Source organism: Rhinolophus hipposideros, assembly GCF_964194185.1.
Source record: "Rhinolophus hipposideros genome assembly, chromosome: 7".
NCBI classification, from domain to species: domain Eukaryota; kingdom Metazoa; phylum Chordata; class Mammalia; order Chiroptera; family Rhinolophidae; genus Rhinolophus; species Rhinolophus hipposideros.
Genome location: NC_138053.1, coordinates 65960012 through 65987114, shown reverse-complemented (window position 1 = coordinate 65987114; position 27103 = coordinate 65960012). Strand labels below are relative to the sequence as shown.

Here is a 27103-nt window from a genome sequence, read left to right as displayed (position 1 = left end):
TTCTTTCTGGCCTGAACATCGTCTGAATTCTAGGATTCCTTAGGCAACAGGCAGCTGTGACGTGGTCTGAGATGGGGCCTGGAAATGCAAGGCCACTTGTGAGGTGAGAGGTTGCGACTGAAATGGGATAGAGTTGAGATCGGCCTAGGAGAGCTGGCAAAGGTGAGGCACCATCTGAGAGCTCTGTTTGACCGGCCCAGAGTGACTGCCTTCATGCAAGTCACATGACATTAACCGTGTTCATTGTCAAAGCACCTTTCCTCAGGAAGGATCTATATTTCCTACCACCCCTGGGGGTGTGTTGTATTTTGAGAAACTGCTCAAAAAGTTCTGGTTGAATGATCCAGCGATTAGTTTATATTAGTTTATATTAAGCACAGTGTTGATTTGGAAACTTCTCTTTCAGCACCCTTTAATGCTGCTTAGGCCCTTTGGTCTTTTAAGGTTGACTCATGGCTTAATTGAACTGTTTCTGCCATCCTGGTGGTTCAACCTGGGCTTGTTCCCTCAGTCCCTGCAGCACATTTGGCTCTTTCCACCTGACTCCTGCTCCTCAGAGCACCAGTGTTGATAAAGGGATGGAGCGTGAGCTTAGAAACCAACACTCACTCTGGTCTTTGGGCCAGGATTTGTGTGCATGTAATTTATTAAGAAAGTGCCTCTAGGGAGACCAGAAAAGAAAACAGAGGAAGCAAGGCCAGGGAAGGGGAGGAAGCCAAGCCAAAGTGCTGTTTGGTTTTCCCAGGGCTGCCCAAAAAAGTGCCACAGACTGGGTGGCTTCAAAAGCCAGAAATGCATTGTCTCATTGTTCTGGAGGTTGGAAGTCTGAAATCAAGGTGTTGGCAGAGACACGATTCCTCAAAAGCCTTTAGGGAGAGGATCCTTCCTTACTTCTTCCAGCTTCTGGAAGCCCCACGTGTTCTTTGTGGCAGCATGACTCCAATCCCTTGCCAAGGTCTTCACATGGACAGCTTCCTGTGTGCCTGTGTCCAAATTCCACTTTTCTTATAAGGATACCAGTCATATGGGTTTAAGGGCCACCATTTTCACTACTTACATTGGCAATGACTTGATTTCCCAATAAGGTCACCTTCTGTGGTATTGAGGAGGTCTTTTGGTTGGGGATGGTTGTTCCAGCCGGACACTGCACAGGACTCTGGAGTATAAGTCACATCTCAAAGTTATCCTAATCAAACAAAATACACAAAAACAGTAAGAAGAAATCTGAGAGGATCTGTGAGCACAAGAAACTAGGCAGGGCTCTCGAGGCTCCAGTAATGACTCTCAGCCTGTCTGGAATGGAAACTGAGGGCACTTAGAGGCTGTTAGTAGTGTCGGGCAGGGAGGAGGAACTAGGAGCCCCAGGGATTTGGCGGGTTGATTTCCTGGCTCTGTGCTCCTGGCCCTGGCCCCTGCCCCTAGTCCAACTTCACATTTCCTTCATGCCTCAGTTGCTCTTCCTCAGAGCTACCTTGTTAGGTTGACAAGTCACCTAGCCTTGCTTCTAGGACTAGCAGCTGGAGTGTCTCATAAAGGCCCACTTTGGGAAAAGGATCCATAAACTGTGTCCTTCAAGAACAGAGACTCCTATGTATGCACACAGCCCTCCTGTTGCCTAGAAACAGCAGGATTTGGAACCCCCAATCTCCACACCAAATCCCTACACTTGGCCTAGGTGCCCAGCTTCAAAAAGCTTTTGGGGTTTTTTGAGGGACACTGTCTCCTCTTCTGCCCTCATCCTGGACTTTCTTTCATTGTTCATTTAAACATACTTTCTGTGGATTCCAATGTCGAAGGCTCAGGTGTGTTGTGGGTGTGAGGAGTGGATGAGAGGGGAGAGCCACACCTCTGGTATTCTGAGCACCACTGCTTTGCGCCCTCCTACTCCGCCTAACTGCATCTCCAAATAGTTCTCTTCTCTTAGGCATATTCAGAACATTTTCAATGAGATAGATCTCTAATTCTGATTAATGCCCAGACTGGATTGGAAGCCACATGTTCAATTTTCTACTAAAGGAATCCTTGAGACCTGTTTCCAGACATGAGTTTTCTGCTAGGTGGGCAGAAAATGTTGTCATATGCATATTAGTCTATACCTAGATGCTTTGTGGTACAGACACAATTCTTACTGCCTTGAGGAAAGGAATCCATAGCCAGGTTGTGTAGGGCCAGCCCAGGTAGTTGAAATTTGAAACTCTCTCCCTGGTATGCTTTATGGGTCACCATCTTCCAGCTTTCCAGCCACAGAATTACTGGTGCCTGAGATTCTGCCTTTAGAGATTTATTCTTAGTTTCAAGCTTGCTTTCCGTTTCACTTGCAGAGACACGTGTAGAAGGTTAGTCTTCTAATCATCACCTCTCTAGTGAGACCCTTTTCTGGAAACAGGTAAATTTGGGGGAGGTAAGGAAAGATTAAGAAGGCACTAAATCATCAAAGATGGGGAGTAAAGAGAAGGGATACAATAAAATGGGTGAAAACAGTACCACAAAGGGAAACTGCAATGGAAATCCTGAACTTTGACCTTCTTTGTGATTTGGGCAATGAATGGACGCCAATGTGGTTGGTGCATTTGGAGGATGAGTTGGGTAGTTGTGAAGCAGTCTTTTTCTCTCCTTTCAGCATTTCAGTGCATTGAGGACATGCGGGCCTGCCTCACTCAGGACCAGCTAGTGGTGGAGTGGCAAAGCTCCATTCCGGAGGTGGACTCATGGATGGTTGAGTGGTTTCCAGATTTGGATGCAGAGCCCTCCACCTTTTCCTGGGAATCTGTGTCTCGGGCCAGGAACTGGACAATCCAGCAAGGTAGCCAATGTGGACACCCCAAGGTCCTTCTGAGTAGGATTCTGTTTCACTTTCATCAGTTTTTAATCTTTAACTTTGGCTTCACAGCTGTGAATGTGGTTAATAGCATTTGACAAGCTATGGCAAGCTTAATGAAGTGACACATTTCTTGGCATTTCCCAGCAATAATGCTGGGACAGGAAGTCATGGGTATCAGACCAGGAATCTGGCATGTTTCCAGGTGAAAAACACTATTTAACACCCACCATCAGAGAAAACTTCCCAGATATCTTGATCATGTGGAAGGCATACGAGTTTTGTATTCCATCTGTCCCACCAGGGAACCCCCTTTAGTTCTGGTTGCCTGTGCCAGAGGTAGGCCCCTTTCCCAGGTGATGGATACAGGGAATAACCTGCTTTTCAAAAAAGTCTCTGATCTTTATAAGACACATGAGTGAGGTTTTATCCTCACATTCCTATCCGTCCAACCTTTGCTTAATACTTAACAGCATCCATATGAAGAATTACACTTATGCAGGGATGCAGGCAGACAGAAGAGCTAAAATTCATGGTATCTGAGTTCTCTAGAGTGATGTACTATTGACAGAAGGATTAAGTTTATTGTGCAGCATCCCCAAGTCATATCACAAAATCAGTGGTGGAGAAGAGACTGGATCTCTTACTTCTCCCTTCCTGGGTGGCTCTGTCATTTCATCAGATTGGTGCAGATTTAGTTCTAAGAATTATTTTAAAATATTAGAACTGGAATAGACATTACAGACCCTCCAACCTAAACTCCTTATTTTCCAGATATGGAAATGTAGAGAAATAGAATATATTCCATAAATCTAAGGCCATAACTCTTAGCCTTGTATTCCTTCTGCATACCATACTTTGTACTTACTGCTTGCTTTTATCTCTCTCTCTCCTCTCTCCCTCCCCCCCTTTTTTTTAACAGATAAATTAAAACCTTTCTGGTGCTACAACATCTCTGTGTATCCAATGCTGCAGGACCGAGTGGGCCAGCCATATTCCATCCAGGCTTATGTTGAAGAAGGCAGTATGTATGGACAAGGTCCTGTGGAGGAATGAAACACTGGGGCCTGTCCAACAGTCAGACAAGTCTGTGAATGCCCGTAGTCTTAGAGCTCACCCATGCTGCACCTTTAGCATGCAGTAAACTATGTGTGACACAATGGTGGTTAGGTTATAGATTCATTGAATTTCAAAGTGGGGGTAGACATTAGAGATTGTCAAGTCCAAGCCCCTCATTTCACAAATGAAAAATTGAGGCTTAGAGAGGTGAAACAACTTGCCCAATGTCACAAAGAAACTTAGTGCAAACAGCTCTGTAAGCAGACATAACATTTAGTTAGGACCCCTTAGGAACCCTACAGAGTAAATCATAAGTTGGACATGCTAAAATTATTTTTAATTGCCTAGCTATAAGTAAGGGTTTTACTGGTGAGCTTCTCAGATTTTATTTTTGTCCTTTTGGAAGTTAGTATCTTCCAAATTCAACAGTAGAAAAATATATCTTGTCACTCAAAGGTAGCCCATGGAAGCATACTCTTCAACTATATGACAATAGCTATTACAGATGTGAACGAAGGAATTGGATGCTAAATTAAAGTGAGAGGTCTATATGAAAGTCCTTTTTCTCTGATCGTGGACACTGCTTCTCTTCCTGTTCAAGATGGATGACTCCAGAAAACAATGTCCCTAAATGAGTTGATTCATCAATTCCCTATTCTGCCCCCATCTCCCACCTCTAATACTGATTTCAGTCTGAGTACTGACCAGATCCTTTGTTGGGGGCAGGATCTGCTGGGGTGTGACTCAGTGTTTATTATGTTATTTATTTCCCTTCCTGGTAAAGTTCCATCAACAGGTCCTGTGACCAAGGCAGAGAACATTGGCGTGAAAACAGTCACAATCATGTGGAAAGAGATTCCCAAAAGACAGAGAAACGGTTTCATCAGCAACTATACCATATTTTACCAAGCCGAGGATGGAAAGGAATTCTGTAAGTGTGCTTATAGCCAAGTTAAAAAAAACCCAGAACCCCAAATAGATGCTATGGATAGAGCTGCGATAGGGATATCTCCCATGGTTGGTGTGCTGCAACACTGCATGAGTCTCATAGCTTCTTTGAACCTTTCTGAAAATGGAACCAAGAGCACCTGCCTCTTGAGATTTTTGGAGTCAAATGAGAATGAAGTGACAGTACCTGAGAGTCCTGTAGGAACTGGAGGAGTTGATATAATTTGTCAGGCTATGAACAGGTTCACCTCTGGGGAGCTTCCTGACTATTACACCAGAGTGGAGCATGCTTGGATTAAAGAGTGGAGTGGGGACAGACGGCATTTGGTGGCACTCACCTCAGTGCAAGACAGGAAACTTGACCATGATTCCTACTGCCCACTGCTAAGTCATACTTTTTTCTTGAATCTACAGTATCTCCTGACACCCTAATTTCTGTGTTAGGCTTGGATTCCTGTTTAAGCTATTTTTGTTGTTGTTATTGTAAAATGCATATAACATAAAATTTAGCCCTTTAAGCTTTTGAAAGTCTATGATTTCATGGCATTAACTACATTATGACGTTGTGCAACCATCACCACTATCTATTTCCACCCCAAATAGAAACCCTGTACCCATCAATCAGTCACTTCCCGTTGCCCATTTCCCACAATCCCTGGCAACCACAAAACTGCTTTTGGTCTCTATGGATTTACCAATTCTGGATATTTCATAAATGGAATCATACAAAATATGGCCTTTGTGTCTGACTTCTTTCACTTAGCATAATGTTTCAAAGTTTATTCATGTTATAGCATGAATCAGTACTTCATTCCTTTTTATGGCTGAATCATATTCTATTGTATAGATACACGACATGTTGTTTATCCATCAGTGGATGGATATTTGGGTTCTTTCTACCCTTTGGCTACTATGATTAATGATGCTGCTAATATTGGTGTACAAATATCTGTCTGAATCTCTGCTTTTAATTCTTTGGGGGTATATACCTAGGAGTGGAATTGCTGGGTCATATGGTAATTCTAGTTTAACTTATTGAGGAACTGTTTCTACAGTGGCTACACCATTTTACATTCCCACCAGCAGTGTATGAAAATTCCAGTTTCTCCACATCCTTACCAACACTTGTTATTTTCTATTTTTTAAAAATTACTATGGCTATCCTAGTGGGTACAAAGTGCTACGTCAATGTGGTTTTGATTTGCATTTCCTTAATAACTAATGATGTTAGACATCTTTGCATGTGTTTTTTGGCCCTTTGTATATATTTTTGGAAAAAATCTTTTCAATCTCTTTGCCCATTTTTAAATTCGGTTATCTTTTGGTTGTTTAGTTCTAAGAGTTTTAAAAATATATTCTGCATATAAGTTCCTTATCAAATACATAATTTGCATATATTTTTTTTCTTATTCTGTGAGTTGTCTTTTCACTCTCTTGATAGTGTCTTTTGATGCACAAAAGCTTTTAATTTTCATTAAGTCCAGTTTAATCTATTTTGTTGTTGTTTGCATGTTTTGTGTCATGTCTAAGAAACCATTGCCAAAGGCCATGTAGATTTACCCTGTATTGTCTTTTAAGATTTTTATAGTCTTAGCTCTTATGTTTAGGTCTTTGATTCATCTTGTTAGGCTAATTGTAAGCATAGAGAGATTGGGGTATGAGATGGCCAAGCTTAGATGTACAGGTTCTAGTGCTCTTATTTCAATGCAACTAAAGCACAATTTCAGCTAGGCTTGACTGCAGTGTTTGACTTCTGTTGTTCCTTTAGCCAAGACAGTCAACTCCAATATCCTACAGTATGGCCTGGAATCCCTGACACGAAAGACCTCTTACACTGTTCAGGTCATGGCCAGTACCCGTGCTGGGGGAACCAACGGCACCAGGATAAACTTCAAGACATTGTCAATTAGTGAGTATTTCCTTCAAGCCCTGGCTATGTCTCCTTGCCATTTCCCTTAGACCAGTCAGAGATGCTGTTTGCTGAAGGCAGGGGGAAGCCCAACGGAAGCAAGCGCAGACCTAAGTGAGAAGAGCCATCTATCTGCTTTCTGGTTCATTGACCTTCCAGAAAGGCATGTGGGTGAGGAGACAGCAGGTAGGGAAGGCAACACTGAATTTGAAAGCCTGGTCATTTTGCTCCTTCCTCCTGGGTGGCCCTATGTCATCCTGAGGAGGAGGGATCGAGTTAATACCCACTTCACTCTCAGCCCCAAACCAGCTCCTGCCACAAGGCTGTCCCCAAGTTCACAGTCACCAGCTTCTGATGCCAGAGGTTACTGCACAGCAGGGCCTTGGAGGGAAAATATTGGTTGAACAAAACATTGGTTGACTCATTTGTGGAGTTTTTGAGCAAAAACAGTACATAATATCTTCTACTTATCAGCTTTTACATTAAAAAGTAGGGAACAGGGGGTGGCCGGTTAGCTCATTTGGTTAGAGCATGTGTTAATAACACTAAGGTTGCCGGTTTGATCCCCACATGGGCCAGTGAGCCGCGTCCCCTTTAAAAAATAAAATAAAATAAAATAAAATAAAATAAAATAAAATAAAATAAAATAAAATAAGGAGCAAAAAAGATTTAATAAATATAACAAAAATGTAAAATACAATGTAGTATAATATGATGGTTATGGGGAATACTCAAGAGGGAAAGAGGAGGGATATGAAGAAGAAGGAAGGAGAACGGGAGAAACAGAGAAATATGTTAATTTTTTCCTAGTCCTTGTGTAAAAGAGATTTGATTTTAAGGATATATTAAAACTGTTTAAGGAATGAACAACCTTTTGTATTAAAAGTGAAGGAATACCTCCAAATTTTGCAGTAACAGCTAAAAATAGTCCACTTTCAGTACTCTTGAAAGCCTCTTGCTCTTCACATTTTCAAAAGAATAGATATAGCTTTATGATTCTGGAACATGTGAGTATAGCATATGTTTTTACGTAGAAAGCATATTCTGTTTTTATGGACTAACATTGCCTTTTTGGAGTTCTTGTTGATATTGCTCTTTAAAATCTTTCAAAATCATGTTGTATTTTCACAACACTAGGCACAAATTGCCTTCTGTGATGGATGACAAGGGGTCAAATAAGGCAAGAGCCTACCTTAGAGCCTGGAAATTTCTTACCCTTGGTCTACAGATTATAGATCTCAGTGCTTTTATCTTTGATCCTCTACAACCTATTCTCCACATAACAGCCAGAGTTTAAAACTCTAGACCTCCTGCTTACAACCCACCAGTGGTTTCTGCTGTAGTTTACATAAAATCTAACCTTCTTCCTACAGCTTTCATCATCTCTCCCTTACTCACTTCTTCTCCTACCACTTTGTGCTTCTATTTATGTTCCTTCACTTGTTCCGGCTTCAAGATTTTTGCATGTGTTGCTTCTTCTACCAGGAATGCTTTCCCCATATTTTTGCATGATGGTTCCTTCTCATTATTAATATTATCTCAAATTTCACTTCTCAAAGAAATCTTCCTTCACCACCCTAGTAACTAATATTGCTAATCTTCTTCCCATCTTACCCTGGTTATTCTCTATTGCTGTTTTATCAGAAACAATCTTATGTTATTTATTGTCTGAATCCTTCTACTAGAATGCAAGCTCAATGAGAGCAGGGATCTTGCAGTTCTTGTTTATTGCTGTTTGTTTTATTACCCTGAAGAGTGTTCAGCAAATCATAAGTGCTCAATAAACGTTCACTAAATGAATGAACTTGGAGGATGGACCTGGTGAACACAGTGTATGTCAGTTTTGTTCAGGGAGATGAGAACTAGATGGGGAGCCACAAACATCAAGTTTTTTGTTCGCTTGTTTGTTTTTGTTGTTGTTTGTTTTTAATTGAATGAATTGGAAGAAAACTAACAAGGAATGTGTTGCTGAAGCTACTGGAAGAAAAGTTAATCTTTGATTTTTATCAGGAAAGTGAGCGGCTAAGCCTGATACTAAATTTTGTTCTCCTTTTCTTAAAGGTGTCTTTGAGATTTGCCTTATAACTTCTCTGGTTGGAGGAGGCCTGCTTATTCTCATCATCCTGGCGGTGGCATATGGTCTGAAAAAACCCAAGTGAGTTTAGAGCCCACAGTATTATAGGCCCTCAAAAGCAGGCATGGGAAAGGGTGGGAGGCATGATGGGTGGAAGAGGGTGCTCTACCATTAAGGAGGTGTTCGTTCATTTGTTATTTGGTACATATTTATTGAGTTTATTATGTGCATACACTGTGGCTCATCAGAATTCTGACCAAACAAGAGGACTTTCACTCCCCATTGCCCAGTGCACTGGCCTCGGCCCTATTGAGGCCAGGGGAGTGCCAGCTGCCCCATAGGCTTTGTCTGCTGTATTTGGTATCTGAGACTAGAGTCGGAAAGAAAGTCTTTTCTCTCAATGTCTAGAGGGGCTCCCTGGCAGTAGCAGAAGGTCTCGAGGCCATGAGCTTCTCTCCTAGGCAGAGCAGGGAGCTGAGTACCCATGAATTTAGAGCGCTGGCCAGTCGTATGCCCAGCACAGACTTATGTCTTGCTTAAGTCTGGAACGGTGGAACGGTGTTGGAGGGCTAGTGGCAGGGACATTTGTCCTGCCTGCCCTGGCCTCTCTGGGGAAGGAAGCTTGTCTTCAGGGTCTTGTGCTTTCTCTCTCCAGAGAGCCTCGTGCTACGTCAAGGGCCCCTTTCCCAGTAGACTATTCTCCCCAGAGTCGCATAGTTGTGGGCCATCTCTACCAAGCAGCTGTGTTTAGTTATGTTGAAGCTCATGTCAACCTCGGTTCCCAAATGCAGGTTGTGAGCAAGTCACCAGCACAAATCCTTGTATACTTTGCATGTCTAACAAGTTCCCAGGCGATGCCGATGTCGCTGGGTAGGACAACGCTTTGAGAATCACTGTATTAAAGTGTATGTAGCGTACAAGGTTTAGAGTACTAGAGTTCCCAAAGAATAAATTTCAAAGAAATGGCTCTGTGATGGTCTGGGTTTTTGGCATCGGGACCAGGTGTGGAGAATGGGGAAGGAAGGCCTAGCAGCTTTGCGTGTGGAGAGATCTCTTCCTATCACTTCCCATCGACGACTTGTATAATAATTTCAGCACCCTCCCAACACACTAGTTTGCATTCCCAGTTTCAGGCAGGAGGCCAGGTGCTTGCCCTTATTTCATAGGGAGCCACACAATTTTCTTTAGCAAAGCCCCATGCTTTTGGCTCAGCCATATTGTCCAAGTCAAATCCTTCTGGGACTCATTCCTATTTTAAAATCTTATCTTTTATCAGCAATTTGAAGCACCTCTGTTGGCCTGATGTCCCCAACCCTGCTAAAAGCAGTATAGCCACATGGCAAGAAGATGATTTCAAGGTAAACACTCCTGTTTTTGTTGAGGAAATCATTGAACAGGCTGGTTGTGGGAGGTGGTCGTGGGCTCTGGTGGTGTGGAGCTGTGCCGGGCTAAACTTTGTACAGGGTTCCCACAGACAAAACTCGGCAGTAAAACTCCCCAGGAAAGGCTGGCAGATGGAATCAGCCTTCTTGGAATGACACTGACCTCATCCTTTGGACAAGAGGAAAGGGCTTCAACAGGTTTACAAGGACCCAGTGTGTGCTGGGCATGGAACCGGTCCTACAAAGCATGCCTAGAAGAAAGACTCTGGCCCTAACCTTTAGGACACAGCCTGACTATAAGATTTGAGGCCATTTAAAATACAGCCAAGAGCAAGTTAATCTAGAGACCACCTGGAGCTTCTGAGGGGGCGCTGATGTACATGGATGTCCAAAGGCTGGAGAACGCTGCCTCACTTTGTTTTTCTCACATTGGGGAAGTTATAATCACACTTTAACTGGCAATGGGTTTTTTTAAGTGAATTAATCATATGTAGAAACCTCCTTTCTCATAAGTTTTTAAATTGAAACTGTTCTGAAATTTTTAAACTTTAGCTTCTTGCTTAAGTAGAAATAAGCTCAATCAAATATTGCCTTTAAATCCTTACTATTGAAATATTGTTTCCAGTATTTCTTGATGCAGGAATTTTTAATATTGGCCCCCTTTCAACTCAGAAGTCTCTTTTTAACATGGACATTTTTACTATTTGTTTTCATTTTTTAAATTTTGATTTCTATTTTCTTCTCTCCTTTATCAGTCCTATATTACATGATCTACTTTCCTACTTATTAAAAGTTATTAAGAGAGTAAATGAATTCATAGGCACTATTGTCTGATGTTTAAAATGCTTTTGGAATAATCTGTAGGTCTGGCCTCTACAGCAAACACTTATTAGTTGCTTACTGTATGTCAGGCACTGGGCTAGGTAGGCTCTGGTGATACAAAGATGACAAAGACGAAACTGCCCCTGCCATAGGGCCACCTTCGATTTCTGGTGATATGGGCAAGTCATTTGTCTTTATGATTATGTTTTTGCCATTTGGAAGAGTTCTAATTTTGATGCTCCCATCTCAGCTGGGTTTTTGTGAGCGTACTATCATGTGGAAAATAGCCTTGAGCTCTCTATAAGAAGAAATTATTTGAGTACAATGTGTTCTTTCTCAGGAAATGGGCCACTCTTGCCAAGCTCCTGTTGAAGGGCCTGTAGAGGAGATTGGCCACCACTTCTGGGAGGAATATGGGGAGATGGTCAACAGATGGGGCATTGGGTGTCCCAAGCCCCATAAGCTTTTGGTTACATCATATGTAGCCCCCAAGTGACCATTGGGGGTGTCCCTTTCTCTTTTCCAGGATAAGCTAAATCTGAATGAGTTTGATGACTCTCTGAACACGGAAGAAGACAGGATTCTAAAACTATGTTCTGCCCCTAAAGACTTTATTGACAAGTTGGTGGTGAACTTTGAGAATTTTCTAGAAGACGTTTCCACAGAGGAATCTGGAAAGGCTCAGGAAAACATTTTGACAGGGGAAAAGAATGAATACGTGACCTCCCCCTACAGGCCTTATTGTCCCCCTGGGGAGAGTTTCGTGGAGCCCCCCATTTCAACCGAGATTTCATACAGAAAATTCCAACACCTGTATTCTGGAATGCTAGAGGAGACCATCTCAGAAGCTGAAGAGCTTGTCTATTCTTCTCAAAGCTTAGGGCTAGAATATCTCTGTGAGGAAGGCTCACCAACTCCATATTTGAAAAATTCGGTGGTATCCAGAGAATTTCTCATGTCTGAAAAGCTTCCCGACCAAACCAAGAGAGAAGTCTAGATGCCACCATGGCTGGAATTCTTCTGTGTCTAAGTGTGGGTGACTCTTGCAGAGACCGTGATATCACACTGGGACAGAAGAGCTTCCTTGGTCTTCTCCCCATCCTGCTTGTGTTAGAGAAAGTCACGCATGCCCCCAAATGGCTAGTTGAGCTTGGTTAGCACAGACATGTAACTTGCCTGAGAAAAAGAAGGGATGGTGATAAACCTGAGCGCTTCGCACAGGAAAAGCAGTTTATTTTCTTTTGTTCAGATAACAAACTCTCACTGAGGCATCTGACTGATTAACTTGGAGGGACAGTGGACCCCTGCAGTGGATGTATCTGGCCTTCCCAATGAATTGGGTCACGGTCACAGCCTTTGCTGGGGCTACTCCTCAGAGTTCCATCAGAGACTTTTCCCGTTGCCAGAGGGCAGTTTGTTTAGGTGGCACTTGGGCAGTCTGATGGGAGGGGAGAGCCTTTCTCCCTTCACCTTGATCTCCTCTGAGCTCCCAGACTCCCCCTCTGAGTTAGCCCTGAAATCTTACTCGTGAGATTATGTTTCTCCCTGAACATAGGGCAGGAAGTGGAGTGGCCTGCAGTTCCTCATTACCCTCATTAAATCTCAAGTGTCGCAGCAGCACCCCCACCCAGGACTCTTGCTCCTACTCCACAGCACACTGGCTGCTGGTAAATGCAGGACTGAGGGAGGGCCTCCGCATGACACTGGGAAATGGACTGTAAACTGGGCCAGCAGGTCGGCTCCCCTTTCCAGACCACTGCCCAGCCCCGCAAATAGTTCCTGGAGGGAGGCCATATCTGCCCCTCTATCTTGCACCCAAAGTTGGAGGAGAAAGGCACCAACACAGCAGTGGTTTTCGTACTTGTACCTTCCGATGACTCAGAGCCCAGGAATGCTGAATGAACACACTCTTCAAAGACTTTCCCAGGAAGCACCTGAGCAGCATCTGGGAACGTGCAATGATTTAGCGACTTTGCTGCTCCAACACCAGGGCTCCCCTGCCTTTGCCCGAGCTGAGCACAGAGCTTATGACAATCAGTGGAGCCGTTAGCATAAGTGCTGATGGCAGAATTCAGCTGCCTGAGACCCAGGAACTTAGGACTGGCACTGGGCTTGTACCCTGACCACAGTGATGTCAGATGCCTTCCTAATGTGTAGCTGTGACTCATCTGGCCATTGGGGGAGGTTGCTGAGAACCTGACGAGATGGGGAGAGGCCAGGCAATGAGTGATGGATGGCCAAGGTGCCACGCCAGAAAGGCTGATGGTATCTTTTTCTAGGAGAGGTTGAGAAGTCAGTACTTGTGTAACAGGCATGAACTTCACAGGCCACCAGCTCTGCTATGCAAAAACATTGCTTTCCTTTCCTATAACTAAAATTTCGAGCCTAGGCCCCTGACATTTTGAAGTAACTGCAGCCCAATTTGGTGATGGCTGCATCCTGACTGTGGGCACAAACAGGTGGGGCTGCTCTCCCTCATCTGCAGCACCCCCCCCCCCCCCATGAATTCTTCACTCCTAGTTTATAGAACAATGACTACTGATAAATCAAGGAAAGAGGGAGGCCTGGGGCAGGGCACTGGGGAGCGGCCCCTTTGTCTTGGGAGCAGAAAGGGACCAAACAGAAGGTACACATTGGTTCCCGGCTATGTTGAGCTCCCTACCCTGATATCCACATCCCCACTGTTGTGACTTGGGCACTTCTGTGAGATTGTGTCCCCCAGAGTTTCAGATGGGCCCTTTCCACTGCTGCTGTTGGATTTGTGAACTTATAGAGAGGTTCTAGCCTTGTGCTCACACTGTTCTCTTTCCTCTGATCGTCTGCCTTTCTGCAGCTGAGGGAACTTCTCAAATTCTGTATGAGGTGGGTGGTGGGGGAGGGAGTGCCTGGAATGAGTGCTAATCTTGTCTGTCTCACTCCTGGATGAGGCTTTTGAAGCTAAAAGCCAAGAATGTGATGACTTGGCAGGGAGAAAGGGTCCCAAATAGCTCCTGTGAGTAGGTTTCCGAGACAAAGCTGTTACCCTCTGCTCTCTTTCCCTTAACTTTCATTAAAGCCTGCTGTGTCTTCTGATGGATGGTTTGTGAGTGCCACACTCCTGGCCCTTCCTGTTTCATTTCTTCTTCCCTCTTCTCACTTTCCTTCCTGCCTCCTATCTTCTGCTTTTTTCCCCACCACACCCAGCAGTTTCTCATCTTTTTAACTCTTCCTTTTTTTCATTCATTTTTTTTCCCTCTTCCCATCAGCCTCCTTTGATCGTTTTCCATATTTACTTTGCTGTCTTTGAGGGCTGGGAAACTGGGGCTCTGTTTTGTTCTAGAGGGATAGACAGAAGTAGCTTCACAGGAATCAGCGTTTCCTGCCAGTAAGAGGAGCAGTTTTCCCAGGAACCTCAGAAGCTCGTTCAGCAGCCACACACTGCTCTTCAGAGCAGATTCACAGGACACAGGCCTAAAGGCTCAGAAGTCACTGGTGACCTTCCTCTCCTGGGATCGAGTCACGAACTGTCCCCATTCCTGGCATCCTGGGTTTCTTCTGTGGCTGGAGAAGGCCATCTGCATTCTTTCTGTTACTGTCAAAGAGCCATCGAGAGGACACAAACAGGAAAACTTGTGTTTTTGCAAGATAATTACAAACTGATAAAATTCCTGTAAAAGTTTTCTGGGGCTCTGGGAACCATGCAAACAGCTGCGTGAGTGCCCTATGGATGGCCTTTTCCTTTTTGTTTTTTACAACAATACCATAAAATTTAAAAGAGCAGCAGAGACTCCAATCTGTGGATTAAAAAAGGTGATACCTTCATTCTGGTTTCTCAGGAGGCAGCAGTAAAACAGTAACAACATTATGCAGGGGGCTTTTGAAAGAGGCAGGAGATGGGGAGAGGTGAGAAAGGAGAGGCTCCTTTCTCAGCGTGGATCCCAGCGACCTGCTGCGGCCTCCGCTGTGTGGGGAAAGCCTGTCTGCCTGCTGACTTTGTCAAGGGATTCTGTCCCCCTTTCCAGCACGTCCTTAGTTCCTGCTGCTGCAGCAGGCGAGCTCCAGCCAAGGGTTCAGCACATCGACCCTCGGGCCAAATCTGGGCCCTGTTTTGTAGCGCCCATGAGCCAAAAAAACAAAATCAAAGGAAGAAAAATGTTTAAAGACATGTGGAAATTCTATGGAATTCCAATTTCGGTGTCTATAAATGAAGCTTAATCGGAACCCAGCCCACAGTTTATACATTATCTATCACTGCTGTCCCCCACAAAGGCAGAACTGAGTAGTTGTGACAGAGGGTTTCTCTCCCACAAAGCCCCAAATGTTCATCATCTGGCCCTTTACCAAAACAGTTTGCTGTCCCCTGTGTAACCCACAAACACGAGGCTCTTACTGCACCGTGGTGGCCCACGAAGTGTTTAACATTGAATTAGCTGGCATCCAATGGATAGAAACCAGCAATACTGGTGATTAGCCTACAAGACACATAACAGCCCCCCAGACAAAGAATTATCTTTTCCAAATTGCCAATAGTACCGAGGTTGAGAAATCCTGGCTGAATTAACCTCTTTCCAGGACCCAGAGCACATTCCATGGGTGAGTCAGCATCCATAGATGGCTGTAGGTGTCCCTCTTTTTTTTTTTTTTTTTTTTTTTGTAAGTTTAAAATTTGGATTTGGACTCAACTTTGCAAAACTTCAAAATAGCAATTACTTATGCCATTTTCAATTTATTACGGCTATGATCTATGTGTATTTATATACATTTCCATCGAATTGCAAGTTACATTTTATTTTTATTGTGTTTCACTTATTTCACATATAAAATCCCATGCACGAACATAATTCATAATGGTAGCATTTTGAAAGGCCACTTAGAACTCCATGGTGTGCCTTCATATTGTGGTTTGCTGAGGCACCCTGAGTTGATAGGATTGTTTTCAATGTCCTCCTCGTATAGAGAGCAACTGGGATAAAGATTTTTTTTTTAATTTATTAGTTTCAGGTATACAAGACAAGGTAATATTTAGACGTTCATCATTTATATCCCTCGCACTATGAACCCCCCTCCCCCCATCCACTATCCCTCCGACCTCACACTGAACCATCACATTATATATATAAAATTATAGTTGGCATTCATTAATGTTTAGCTTCTGGTGTACAATGCCATGATCAGGCATCCACAGTATCCCTGAGGTGGTCTCCCAAATAGGACGCATGTCCATCGGATACCCAACAAAATCTTTACAACATTGTTGAATACGTTGGGATAAACAGTTTTGTACAAAATTCTCTTTTCCCATCTTTGTCCTAATTCCTTGAGGCTCTTCCCAAAGGTGGAGTTCCTGGTTCAGAGTTTTACAGTTATTATCACATATTGTAAAACTGCCCCCCAAAAGGCTAAACTGATTTCCAGTAAAACCAGAGATGTCTGAGACATCCTTTGTCCTTTTCTACTGATAGTCAGGTGTTTACTGCTGTAACAGGATTTTGTTCATTTATGGGGGTGATGAAACTTCATAGCTGTCTGTGCTGCTTAATTCACTGTGGAGCTAATCATTGCGTATTTTTTTCTCTGCATGTCTGCCTGACATTACAGTATCTTTTACCTCTAAGCTCCTGGGGGCATTAAGAGACCCACTGCTAGAAGTTAGAGGCACTCAGCGGGGTTTTAGAACAATTGGTGAACTTATTTGGTTGACTGTTTAAAATATGTGGGTTTTGCAGGGCAGTTTAAAAGAAAAATTTCACACGGATGTACTTTGTTAATTATTTTATGTAAATGTTAATTAGCGACAAGGCCTCTTTGTAATCAAAGTGTGTGGTGTTCTGTGTCTTGCACAGAACGGGGGCAGGAAGAACAGAGTATGACAAAGGTGTGACAAAAGGTCATCAGCCGTCCTTGCTCCCTCTGCAGCTTTTACCAGACACTGGGGTCAGGAGGGAGTTTTCTCAGAAGCACAAACAGCCCCTCATTATGTTTGCAAAAGGCGAGGGGAGTAGCTGCATGAGAGCAAAGAGCCAGCAGTCAGCAAGGCTCGGGTGGTTCAACCTGGGAGTGAATCTAGATGCATGTACTGCTGACTGCACATGAAGAAATGGAATTCTCTTCACTCCATGTGTGAGGGGAAATGCCAGGAATGTATTCAGAGACCTGGACTTTGTAATACAAATCAAAATGCAAACCAGTATGGACATGCAAGATATTCCGAATGATTATCACACGAGGAGGAGAACCCAGGGAACCATCTCTGTAGGTCGAGCATGTTACCTTTTCCACATATTGTTCAAACACGTCATGCAATATGGAATGCCTGTGCATGAAAGTTCTGTACTCTAAAGTAGAATATGGAAATATGGTTATTGTAATGGGAATCGCCTTTAAAACGCTTTATTATAAAGGCATTTGTATTTTGACCTTTTGAATAATAAAGCAGTAATACCATTTTTATGTAATTCTGTGCTTCCCTTTTAAAGCTGTACCTGCTTAGATGTTAAAAATGAGACTTCAAAATGTAACTGTCCAAATGTAAAATGTCCACTCCCTGACCACGACATCAGGGAGTCTCGTGACTGTGGAAAACCCAGAAGAGCTACACGTAACCAGGAATCAGATGTAGGGAATCCTGCCACACACCTCCCACCAAGGATACACTTGGGATTCACCCTAAGCTCTCACTGTCTTCCTATTTCATTCCTCAGGGCAGCATTTTCAAATTTCTTCCAGCTCTTCAAGTTCCTTTGGAGTATCCCCTCACTGGCTCTCAGCAGATGACGTGGTCCCCACTTCATGGAGGATGTGCCACCAGCTGCTCTCTCTTCTCGTCTTCCGGCCAGACTTCTAGGGAGTCTCAGAGGTGGAGACAGCCCTGTTCATGTCCATCCAGCTTCTGCCTCTCTTGTACTTTCAGCTTTTCCCTCTCGAGTGATTCCTTCCCCTCTGCTTCTAGACATGCTCAGGTCACTTTCATCTTAGAAGAGAACAAAAGGTGCTCCTCGATTTCCATCTCTGCCTGGCAGCCCGCTGACTCCACAGACCAGCCTGTGAGCTCTGAGTGTTACACATTCTGTGTAGCAGCTTCTCCAGGGAGCTGAACTTTTCCTTCTTTCATTTTTACTTTTTTGGTAGTGAGACAATTTCATTGCTAGCACTTTCTAGAGGTATAGAAAGCAAGCACTTCAGAGAAGACAGTTTTGGGAGTGGGGCAAGGACACCAGACTAGCCTCTTAAGTACCCAAATATGTCTCCCTGCTCACTGGGGCTAAGCTCAGCCTGCAACCTGAAGCACATCACTGAGGCCTCAATCTAAGCCTTGCTCTCCGTCTGTTAACTTTCTCCCAAGATGCCAGTGTTTGTCTACGTCTCACTGTTTCTGGACCATGGACTAGCCTTGTCTGAGACCAGAGTCCACTGGGAGCCAGATAGTAACCAAGCCCACGCTGAGATCAAGATGTCCTCTTATTGCTAACGAAGTTGCCTGGCAGCCCTGGTCCAATGTTTGGCCCAGTGGGCTAGCTAATGGTCACCCCAGAATTAGACACACTAGGTCAGAAGCGCGGTTGGACTCCCACAGGCCTTGCTCTGCAGAGATAAGCCCCTTCTCCTGTGGGGCAGAGAGCTGACCAGGGCACATCATCCTCCAGACAGGCTGGCTCCCAGACAGAAGCCTCAGAGAGCAGACCTGGGGGCTGCCCTCGGCTGGCTGTGCCTGTGAGAGCCCTGGCCCATCAAAACCACAAAAGCAAGGCCCTGTGAAAGGAGAAAGGGCATGTGGGACCAGGTCCAAATGAACTTACGTCTCAGTTCATAATTCCAAAGTGTTAACATGACATTTAGGACAGTGCAGTCTCAGCATTCTATAAAAGCACACCCCAGTTTGTGGGTGCCAGGGTGCTGGGTGCTCAAAACCACCACTTAATACTTACGTACCTTCGAGCTTCTTTGCTCCAAATCTTTTTTCCTAAGAAACAACCCAAAGGATGGAAAACACTTCCGGTGGCCTTTACAAATAAATAAATATTTACTTAAATGTCGAGCTGAATGTTTTTTCTGTAAGAGTCAGCATGTAAGTCCAGCCCCTCCCAATACATGACTTATTAGCCTATGTTGTCTTCCAGGAAAGAAAGTATGAGTTCTAGGAAAAAGGGCAGGCTTGCTGGTATTGATTTCCTGATGGTAAGATAACAACAGCGTTTTAGGCTGCAATTCCAATCTCATGGGTTGGTTTCCAAGAACATTTTATACTTTTAACCGAAGGGAGAGTGCTTCATCCAAAGGCAGTGTCTCTTGAACTCAAAGAAATATTTTCCATTATATTTCACACTTCTCTCTCTTCCCCAGATAGCAGTCCCTTTGCTATATGCCCCCTGCCAAAAAACAAAACACAAGGAAAAAAACAAGAAAAAAAACACCAAAAAAACACACCCATCCAAAAACAAAAATTTCTAAAGAGAGCAACTCCAAAACAACCAAATGAAAGGCTCCTACTGTCCAAATATCAGCTTTGAGTCCCCTTGCCCCTCCTTGGTACCCGAAAAACGCATTGGCTTGGATACTGTACCTCTTATGCCAGGATATAGAATATCGCTGGCTGAGTGCGTAACTCCTGCTGGCATCTAATTTGGAACCGTTGTCAAGGCCAATATCTTTAAAAGGGAACATGGAGCAAAAAAAGGCAGTGCTGTTTCCTCGGAGGCAGGGTGGTTCCAGGTGGAAGGCTCAGGAGTCAGATCCTGTTGTGGGCAGAGAAGCAGGGCAGTACTCTCAGGGCTGACAGGACCCAGTCCGCAGTCCAGTGGAGCCTGGCTGTTAAATGGGAGGCACAGACAGGGAATCTCTGTGGGTCTTTGCTGAGTTTGGAAAACGGGGCCCAAGGGAGCGAGTCTGACCCTTTAAGTGAGTCTGCCTCTGACATCACCTGGGCCCCTCCTTGCAGACCTCCCATCCTCACCACAGTCACATAATGTCAGAGTACTGAGGGCTGCATCTGTGCAGGTGGTGGAGGGATGGTGTCTGAGGTTAGTTTCCCAAAAGCTAAGACACAAATTCAGGAGTTAACTAATTTATTATGGACATGTTCCCAGGAGAATCTGGTAAAGGAGTGAAGGAAGCAGAAGCCAAATCGGGTGGGATTTCAGACCAAGTCCTTGGAGAGCAGCCCAGCCTGATTCAGCTGGGGGTGCTGGAGGTAAGTGACTGGGGCCCCAGATTGTGTCCCAGCCAAGGTAAGGGGCCTGGGCCCTCAGTCATTGTTAAGTTCTTCCCTCCCAGGCATTTAACTTCCAGGCACTTTTGACTCTGTGTGGACGCCCAGGAAACCTTCCTCCCCACCCCCCAGCAGGAAACAAAACTCCAGATTCTGGAAAGGGGAGGTAGTCTGAGAGTGCTGCCAAATTTAGCAACTGAAAATGCAGAGCACATGTTTATTTAACATGCACCAGGTACTATGCTTTGTGTGTTGTCACACGTTATGTTACTTAATATTCTCTGGGCGGCCCTCTGAGGGGCGGCCTCCCGTTTTTAGCGTAGAGCTGGGTGGCTTGGAGCCTGCCCATTGCAGTGGGACCTGCTTCCAGCGCCAGCTTTGCTGCTTGCACACCTGTGGCCTTGCATGAGCTCCTCCACCTCCCTAAGCTTCAGTTTCTTTGTCTATGAAAAGGGGAGAAATAGTACCATGTTTCCCCGAAAATAAGACCTACCCCGAAAATAAGCTCCAGTTAAGATCGTCAGCCAGATGGACTCATTTAGTATGTTATGACGATGTTCCAGAAGAAGATGACATGACTGTATTTGAATAAATGTAGATTGTTGTACATGAAAAAATAAGACATCCCCTGAAAATATGCCCTGATGCGTCTTTTGGAGCAAAAATTAATATAAGACCTGGTCTTGTTTTCAGGGAAACACAGTAGAGTCAGGCACACACTGAGTGGGAGAGTAAATGAAGTAATGACTGTTCTGAGCTGAACACAGTGCTTGGCACAGAGGCAGTGCCCAGAGAATAACAGATCTGCTTATTGTTTTATTTTGTTTTTAAAAATTGTGTAAAAATTGTTATAGTATTTTGAATGGGAAGCAGGCTCATCCTACAAGAGAATAAATGGCAAAGGATGTTTTGAGAAGTGAAGGAAATTTAAACAACATCCTTGCAGTGATGAAGGAGTCGTTTTACATTCGAGGTTGATCAGTCACCAGGCTGGTCTGCCCGGGAAACATTCGGTGTAGAAGAGAGGTAGGCAAGGAGGTTTATCCAGGGTATGGACTTCCAGACGAGTATGACAGACGGGAAGACGGGTACTTGTGGAGTTTTGGTGAGGGTGAAGGAGACTCCACTGAGAAGGGGGAGGTGTTGGTTATTGAAATAGAGGCCTTAATGAAGGCAAGGTTTTCCAGTGAGACTATCAGAAAGAGTTGGGGGGAAGGGGCGTTTGGAGAGTGCATTGCAGCGTTAGTGACGTGGAGGTGCTAGGGTGTGGAGAGTCAAATTCAGGGAGTGAGGAAGGCTTGTGTGGCTGAGGGGACTCAGGGGAGAGGAAGTTCTCTGGAAATGCTGAGGTCAGGGAACTCAGCGGCCACGTGGCTTGTTTGCTTCAGGCCTGAGGGCCCTGCCTCAGCATATCTTATGGTTTTTCCTCTCACTCGGTATTCTTCAGATCTTGGAAAACAATTACTGATACCTTCTTTGGAAGAAAACTGAAAAAAAAACAGTACCACCTGTACTTGTGATTCTGAAGCCTTTGCCTCTAGCCCAGCTATCGTTTCAGTTCCGGACTCGTCTGTTCACGTGCGACACACACATTTCTGAAGCCAACTTAACGTGGGCGCCCCCAGTAGTCTCTTCCTGCTTCGGCTGCCTTTCCTCTTCCACTCGGTAAAGCAGCTGGAATAGCTGCTCTCCATTACCTACGATATCAAGTCAGTGGATCGTGGACTGATGACTCTACCTCGTTACCACCCTTTGCTGTCCATTCCTTTCTGTTTGTCTTCCTGACATAGTTCCAGCCTTTATATCTCTCCCAGCACTATAGCAACAGCCTCCCCACTGCTCTCCTGGCCTCTGGTTTCACACCCAAGTATTTCTCCCCCTTGAAGACAAAGTGATCTTTTAATGGTTTAAGGTATATTCCTGCTTAGTTGACTTAAGTGCCACTGACTTTCCATTAGCGTCTGCAGCCCAGGCTTCTGCCATGGCCCTCACCGCCTGGCTGTACCGGAATTGCATTCTTAAGGGAACCCGGGGGAGTTTGTGCACAGGCAGGAGATACTCCCTTGTCCTTCTCTGCCTGTTGAACTCCTTTTAAGATAACATTTGGTACCACCATGGTGGAATCTTTCCTACTTCCTGATAATAAAAACTCCCATCTATTGTGTGTTCTTCAACTGATGTTCAGTCTTCCTGAGATATATTAAGGAAAAAACTTAGAAATCCAGGTTCTGTGTTCTTTATTCCTACTTTCCATATAATTTTACTAACATTAAATGCCATTTACTGAGTACTTAACTATGGACCAGTCACTATGCTAAAAGTTTTATGCATCTTATTTCATTTAAGCCTCACAGCAACTCTGTGAGGTAGGTGCCACGATTACTCTCATTCCAAAAAAAAAAAAAAAAAGTGGAGTTAATAAGAAGATATTGCCCAACATCATAACATGTGAAAGTGATGGAACCAGGATTCAATAAAATTCAGGGCTCTCTGAGAAAGCCATGTTTTTAATGGACTTAATGCCTCTCTCTATCTTCACAATTAATTTCAGTGTTTTGCAGAGTGATCAGGAGCTTACATGAATTTAGTTTAGGACTTTAATAGTTTCAGGTCTTATGTTCAGACTTTAATCCATTTTTGAATTTATTTTTCTGTGTGGTGTAAAATAGTGGCCCAGTTTCATTCTTTTGCATTTGGCTGTCCAGTTTTCCCAAAACCATTTATTGAAGAAACTGGCATTTCCCCATTGTATATTCTTGGATTCTTTGTCATAAATTAATTGACCATATATGTGTGGGTTTATTTCTAGCCTCTCTATTCTGTTCCATTGATCTGTGTGTTTATCTTTATGCCGATAACTTAGAGTTTTGATTACCACAGCTTTGTAATATAGTTTGAAATCTGGGGTTGATGCCTCTAGTTTTGTTCTTTCTAATGGTTACTTTGGCTATTTGGGGTATTTTGTGGTCCTATAGAAATTTGTTCTATTTCTATGAAAAACGCCATTGGAATTTGGTAGAGATTGCACTGAATATGTAGATTGCTTTGGGTAGTTATAGACATTTTAACAATGTTATTCCTATCAATTGATGAGAATAAAATATCTTTCCATTTATTTGTGTCTCCAATTTCTTTCATTAATGTCTTACCGTTTTTCAATGTACAGGTCTTTCATCTCCTTAGCTAAATTATTTCTAAGTATTTTATTCTTTCTTGATGCAATTGTAAATCGGATTGTTTTCTTCTCTTTCTGGTAGTTTGTTGTTAGTGTATAGAAACACTACAGGTTTTGTAAATTGGTTTTGAATCCAGCAACTTTACTGAATTCATTGGTTAGTTCTAACAGTGTATGTGTGTGTGTGTGTGTGTGTGTGTATGTAATATGTAATCTTTAGGCTAGTCTATATATAATATCATGTCATCTGCAAATAGTGACAGTTTAATTTCTTGTTTTCTGATTTGGATGACTTTTTCTTGTCAACTGCTCTGGCTGGAACTTCCAATGCTATGTTGAATAAAAGTGGCAAGAATGGGCCTCCTTGTCTTGTTTCTGATCTTGGAGAAAAAGCTTTTAGCTTTTCACCATTGAGTATGATGTTTGCTGTGGGTTTGTCATATATGATATAATTTATTATATTATATTGTGAATATAATTTATTATATTATATTGTCATATATGGCCTTTATTATATTGAGGTATGATCCCCCTATACCCACTTTGAGAGTTTTTATCATAAAAGGATGTTGAATTTTGTCAAATAATTTTTCTGCGTCTGTTGAGATGCTCATATGATTTTTATCTTTCATTTGTTAATGTGGTGTATCATATTGATTTGTGTATGTTGAACCACACAGGGATCTCTGGACTAAATCCCACTTCCCACTTGATCATGGTATATGATCCTTTTAATGTATTGTTGAAGTCAGTGAGCTAATATTTTGTTGAGAATTTTTGCATCTCTCTTCATCAGGGATAATGGCCTGTAATTTTCTTCTAGCGTCCTTGTCTGGTTTTGGTTTCAGGGTTATGCTGGCCTTGTAAAATTTGTTTAGGGGTGTTCTAGCCTCTTTAATTTTGTGGAAGAGTTTGCAAAGAATTGGTATGAATTCTTTGAATGTTTGGTAGAATTCCCTAGTGAAGCCATCTGGTTCTGGATTTTAGTTTGTTGGGAGGTTTTTGATTACTGATTCCATCTCCATACTAGTAATCGTCCAGATTTTCTATTTCTTTAAGATTCAGTCTTAGTAGGTTGTATGTTTTTAGGAATTTATCCATTTTCTCTAGGTTGTCCAATTTTTTGGTGTATGATTATTGTTGTTGTTGTTGTTATTACAGGTGAGGTAAATGAGAGTCCCAGAAGGTGCGCCAGGTTTGTCTGCCTCTGGAGCCCCTACTTTTCCTAATGGGTAACCTTGCATTGTTTGTTAATTTCTGTGTTTGTCTATCTGTGTAATTGGGGAGGATTGAACTTATGTGGTGTGTGAACCGAGCTGTTACTGAGAACCTAGGAAGTGTCTGTGGCCGGTATCCTACATTTTCCTACCTCCTCTCAGTGCCATCTTCCTCGATGCTGTCCACAAACAGAAGCTCAGATGAGGCCTGGTCATGGGATGACAGTATTCTGGGAGTGTAAGCAGTTGATGCTGGAATACAGGAAGGAGGGATGAAGGCAGCTATTGATTGGGCGGGGGTATTGACTAATTGTCTGAAAAGAGGAACAGCTATTTCTCAGCTCTTTGCCATCAGTGGAGACACCCTTGTGAAGTTCCCTTTATAGTTACACCCTGGAAACCCTCCCTTGATGTGGCCACATGCTCCCTAGCTTGTAGGCTCAGGCAGAGGCATGGCATGGGCATGAGCTCCTGAAATCAATAAACTGACCTCCCCAGGATTGAAACTTGTCAGCGCTAAAGAGGAGAGATGGGACCTGGTGTTATAGGCCCGGGACCTAGAGCCTCAGGCTTCCCTCATTGTCTGGACATGTTATCCATGTTATCATCAAAAGTAGGGTCACCTCTCATTTGCATCCCTGACTTATTTACCCAGATACACCTCCTTTCCCTCTTTCCTGATTGGCAAGGTGGCTTGTGAAATATCTCATGAACTGTCTTTACCTTCCTATTTTCCCTTGGTCTAACCTCCCTTCAGTCTTTATCAGCATCAGAGACACTCTCCATATCAGTTTGCCATTCCAGACTTTATTCTGTTTAATCCTCACTCAAGTGCTAGAATAATTTTCTCCGAATCACCGCATTTGCCAAGCTGGAGAACCGACATGCTCCTCATCTCATGTGATGACAGAAAGCCCAGGCCCGCATCGGCTACACCATCCCCAAGCAGGGTGGGGACTAGGGAAGCACCTGCTCACCGCAGGGTCACACGTGCACACGCAGTGCCTCCTTCAGTGCTGTGCTCTGTGCTCCTGGCTGGCCTCATCCTTATCCCAGTCTTGTCACCAAGCTCCTGTCTGTCCTACCCACTTCACTCTGTGCTCTGGGAGGCCCTGGGGAGACCCTATGACATCATCAAATCAGGACACTTCGGTTATCATGGGATCAGGAGAGAATCTGATACCTGCAGAATTATTTGCACAAAGCCTCCTTGTCTGGAAATGGGACTGGCTTGCTTTTCATGATTCTATTGGAGAAGAGAGAAACCTGCTCCCTGTTGCCTAAAATTGAATAAATATGTTGCTATTGCATGTGTGCATTGAACCTTCCTCAATTGAGGTCAGAGGACTAGGATTAGATGTCACCTCAAGCATTCCTGTTTCTGTCCTGAGAGTAAAAAAAAGTGCAGGACTATCGCCCCTCCTGCCCCTCCTTCTGCCCCTCAGCACTTGAATATGGATTGCAGATCAATCTGACTGTGGTCACACAGAGAGTAATGGAAATATGACAGCTGGGGGATGGATCCGTGATTACTCGACGAAATCACACTTTGGGGCAAGGCTATAAGCAGGGCAGGTAATGTCTGGGTGTTGCTCAGAGAGGTCCACAAAAGTTATTTTGCTCAATTCTGAAATTTAAATCTCATGACAAAAGTGTATATAGTTTAACCTGATCCAGAAAACCGAGGCAACGTTAATTTGAGAACAGTTATCACACACTGGTCCCTCTTCTTTTCACCAGGTCATGCCTATCACTTCTTCAAAATTCCACAGAAAATTATTTTCTACCAGGAAGGCATTCCTGATGAATATAAAATGAGTGTTTTCCCCAAAATCATTTCCCTGAAAAGTCCTCTAATTGTAATTCCTTACAAAGTTTCTCATATTACATGTTCTCTCTCGATTACTTTGAAAATAAAAATGAAAATGTCTGGGAAGGACGCATTCGCCAAAAAAGACCTCATTCGTGCTAGTTTGGGAGGCATGTGGTGATCACCAGAAGAATTGCTAAAAAAGGAGCCAAGGCAAAAAACAAAGATTTAGTAATTCCTTCTGTGGTATCATCTCAATATTAAATATATTAGATATCATATATAGGCCCACGACTTTTTAAAGACCCATTTAAAAAGGACAATGGTAAGAAATTACATTACAAAGATGACACATATACACTTCTAAGATAATCGGGGGGAAACTGTTAATATTATACAAGTGGATACTTAGGGCTTGGAATACTGTTTCTAATGACAGCATCATCACTTTGCGTCTCAAACAACTAGATGGAAGTGACAGGGACGAGCTCTGGAAAACTGCCGATTCAAAATGGGGATCTGGGGATAACCAGGAGAAACCCTGTTGTCCAAGGGCATACAAAGGTTTAAATAGAATTATTTCATAAGGTCTGAGTGAAAAAACATCAATATTCTATGTTCCTGGATTCTATATAGTCTGACTTAGAATATGTACTACAGGTAGACAGCTGACTATTTAATCAATGTCTCTAAAGTTTATACACT

At 43.5% G+C, this 27103-nt stretch overlaps 1 protein-coding gene across 1 annotated transcript in view; it reads left to right on the top strand.

Moving 5' to 3' along the window:
• IL31RA (interleukin 31 receptor A) overlaps nt 1-12009 on the top strand; it is a gene marked incomplete at both ends in the record, with an annotated part of 45136 nt that extends 33127 nt beyond the window's left edge. The window contains 7 exons of the mRNA XM_081053621.1: nt 2621-2803; nt 3741-3842; nt 4662-4808; nt 6594-6734; nt 8796-8889; nt 10085-10166; nt 11539-12009. Of these exons, the coding sequence (XP_080909747.1) occupies nt 2621-2803; nt 3741-3842; nt 4662-4808; nt 6594-6734; nt 8796-8889; nt 10085-10166; nt 11539-12009 (1220 nt within the window). The remainder of the gene's footprint in view (nt 1-2620; nt 2804-3740; nt 3843-4661; nt 4809-6593; nt 6735-8795; nt 8890-10084; nt 10167-11538) is intronic.
• Nucleotides 12010-27103: the final 15094 nt, after the last annotated feature.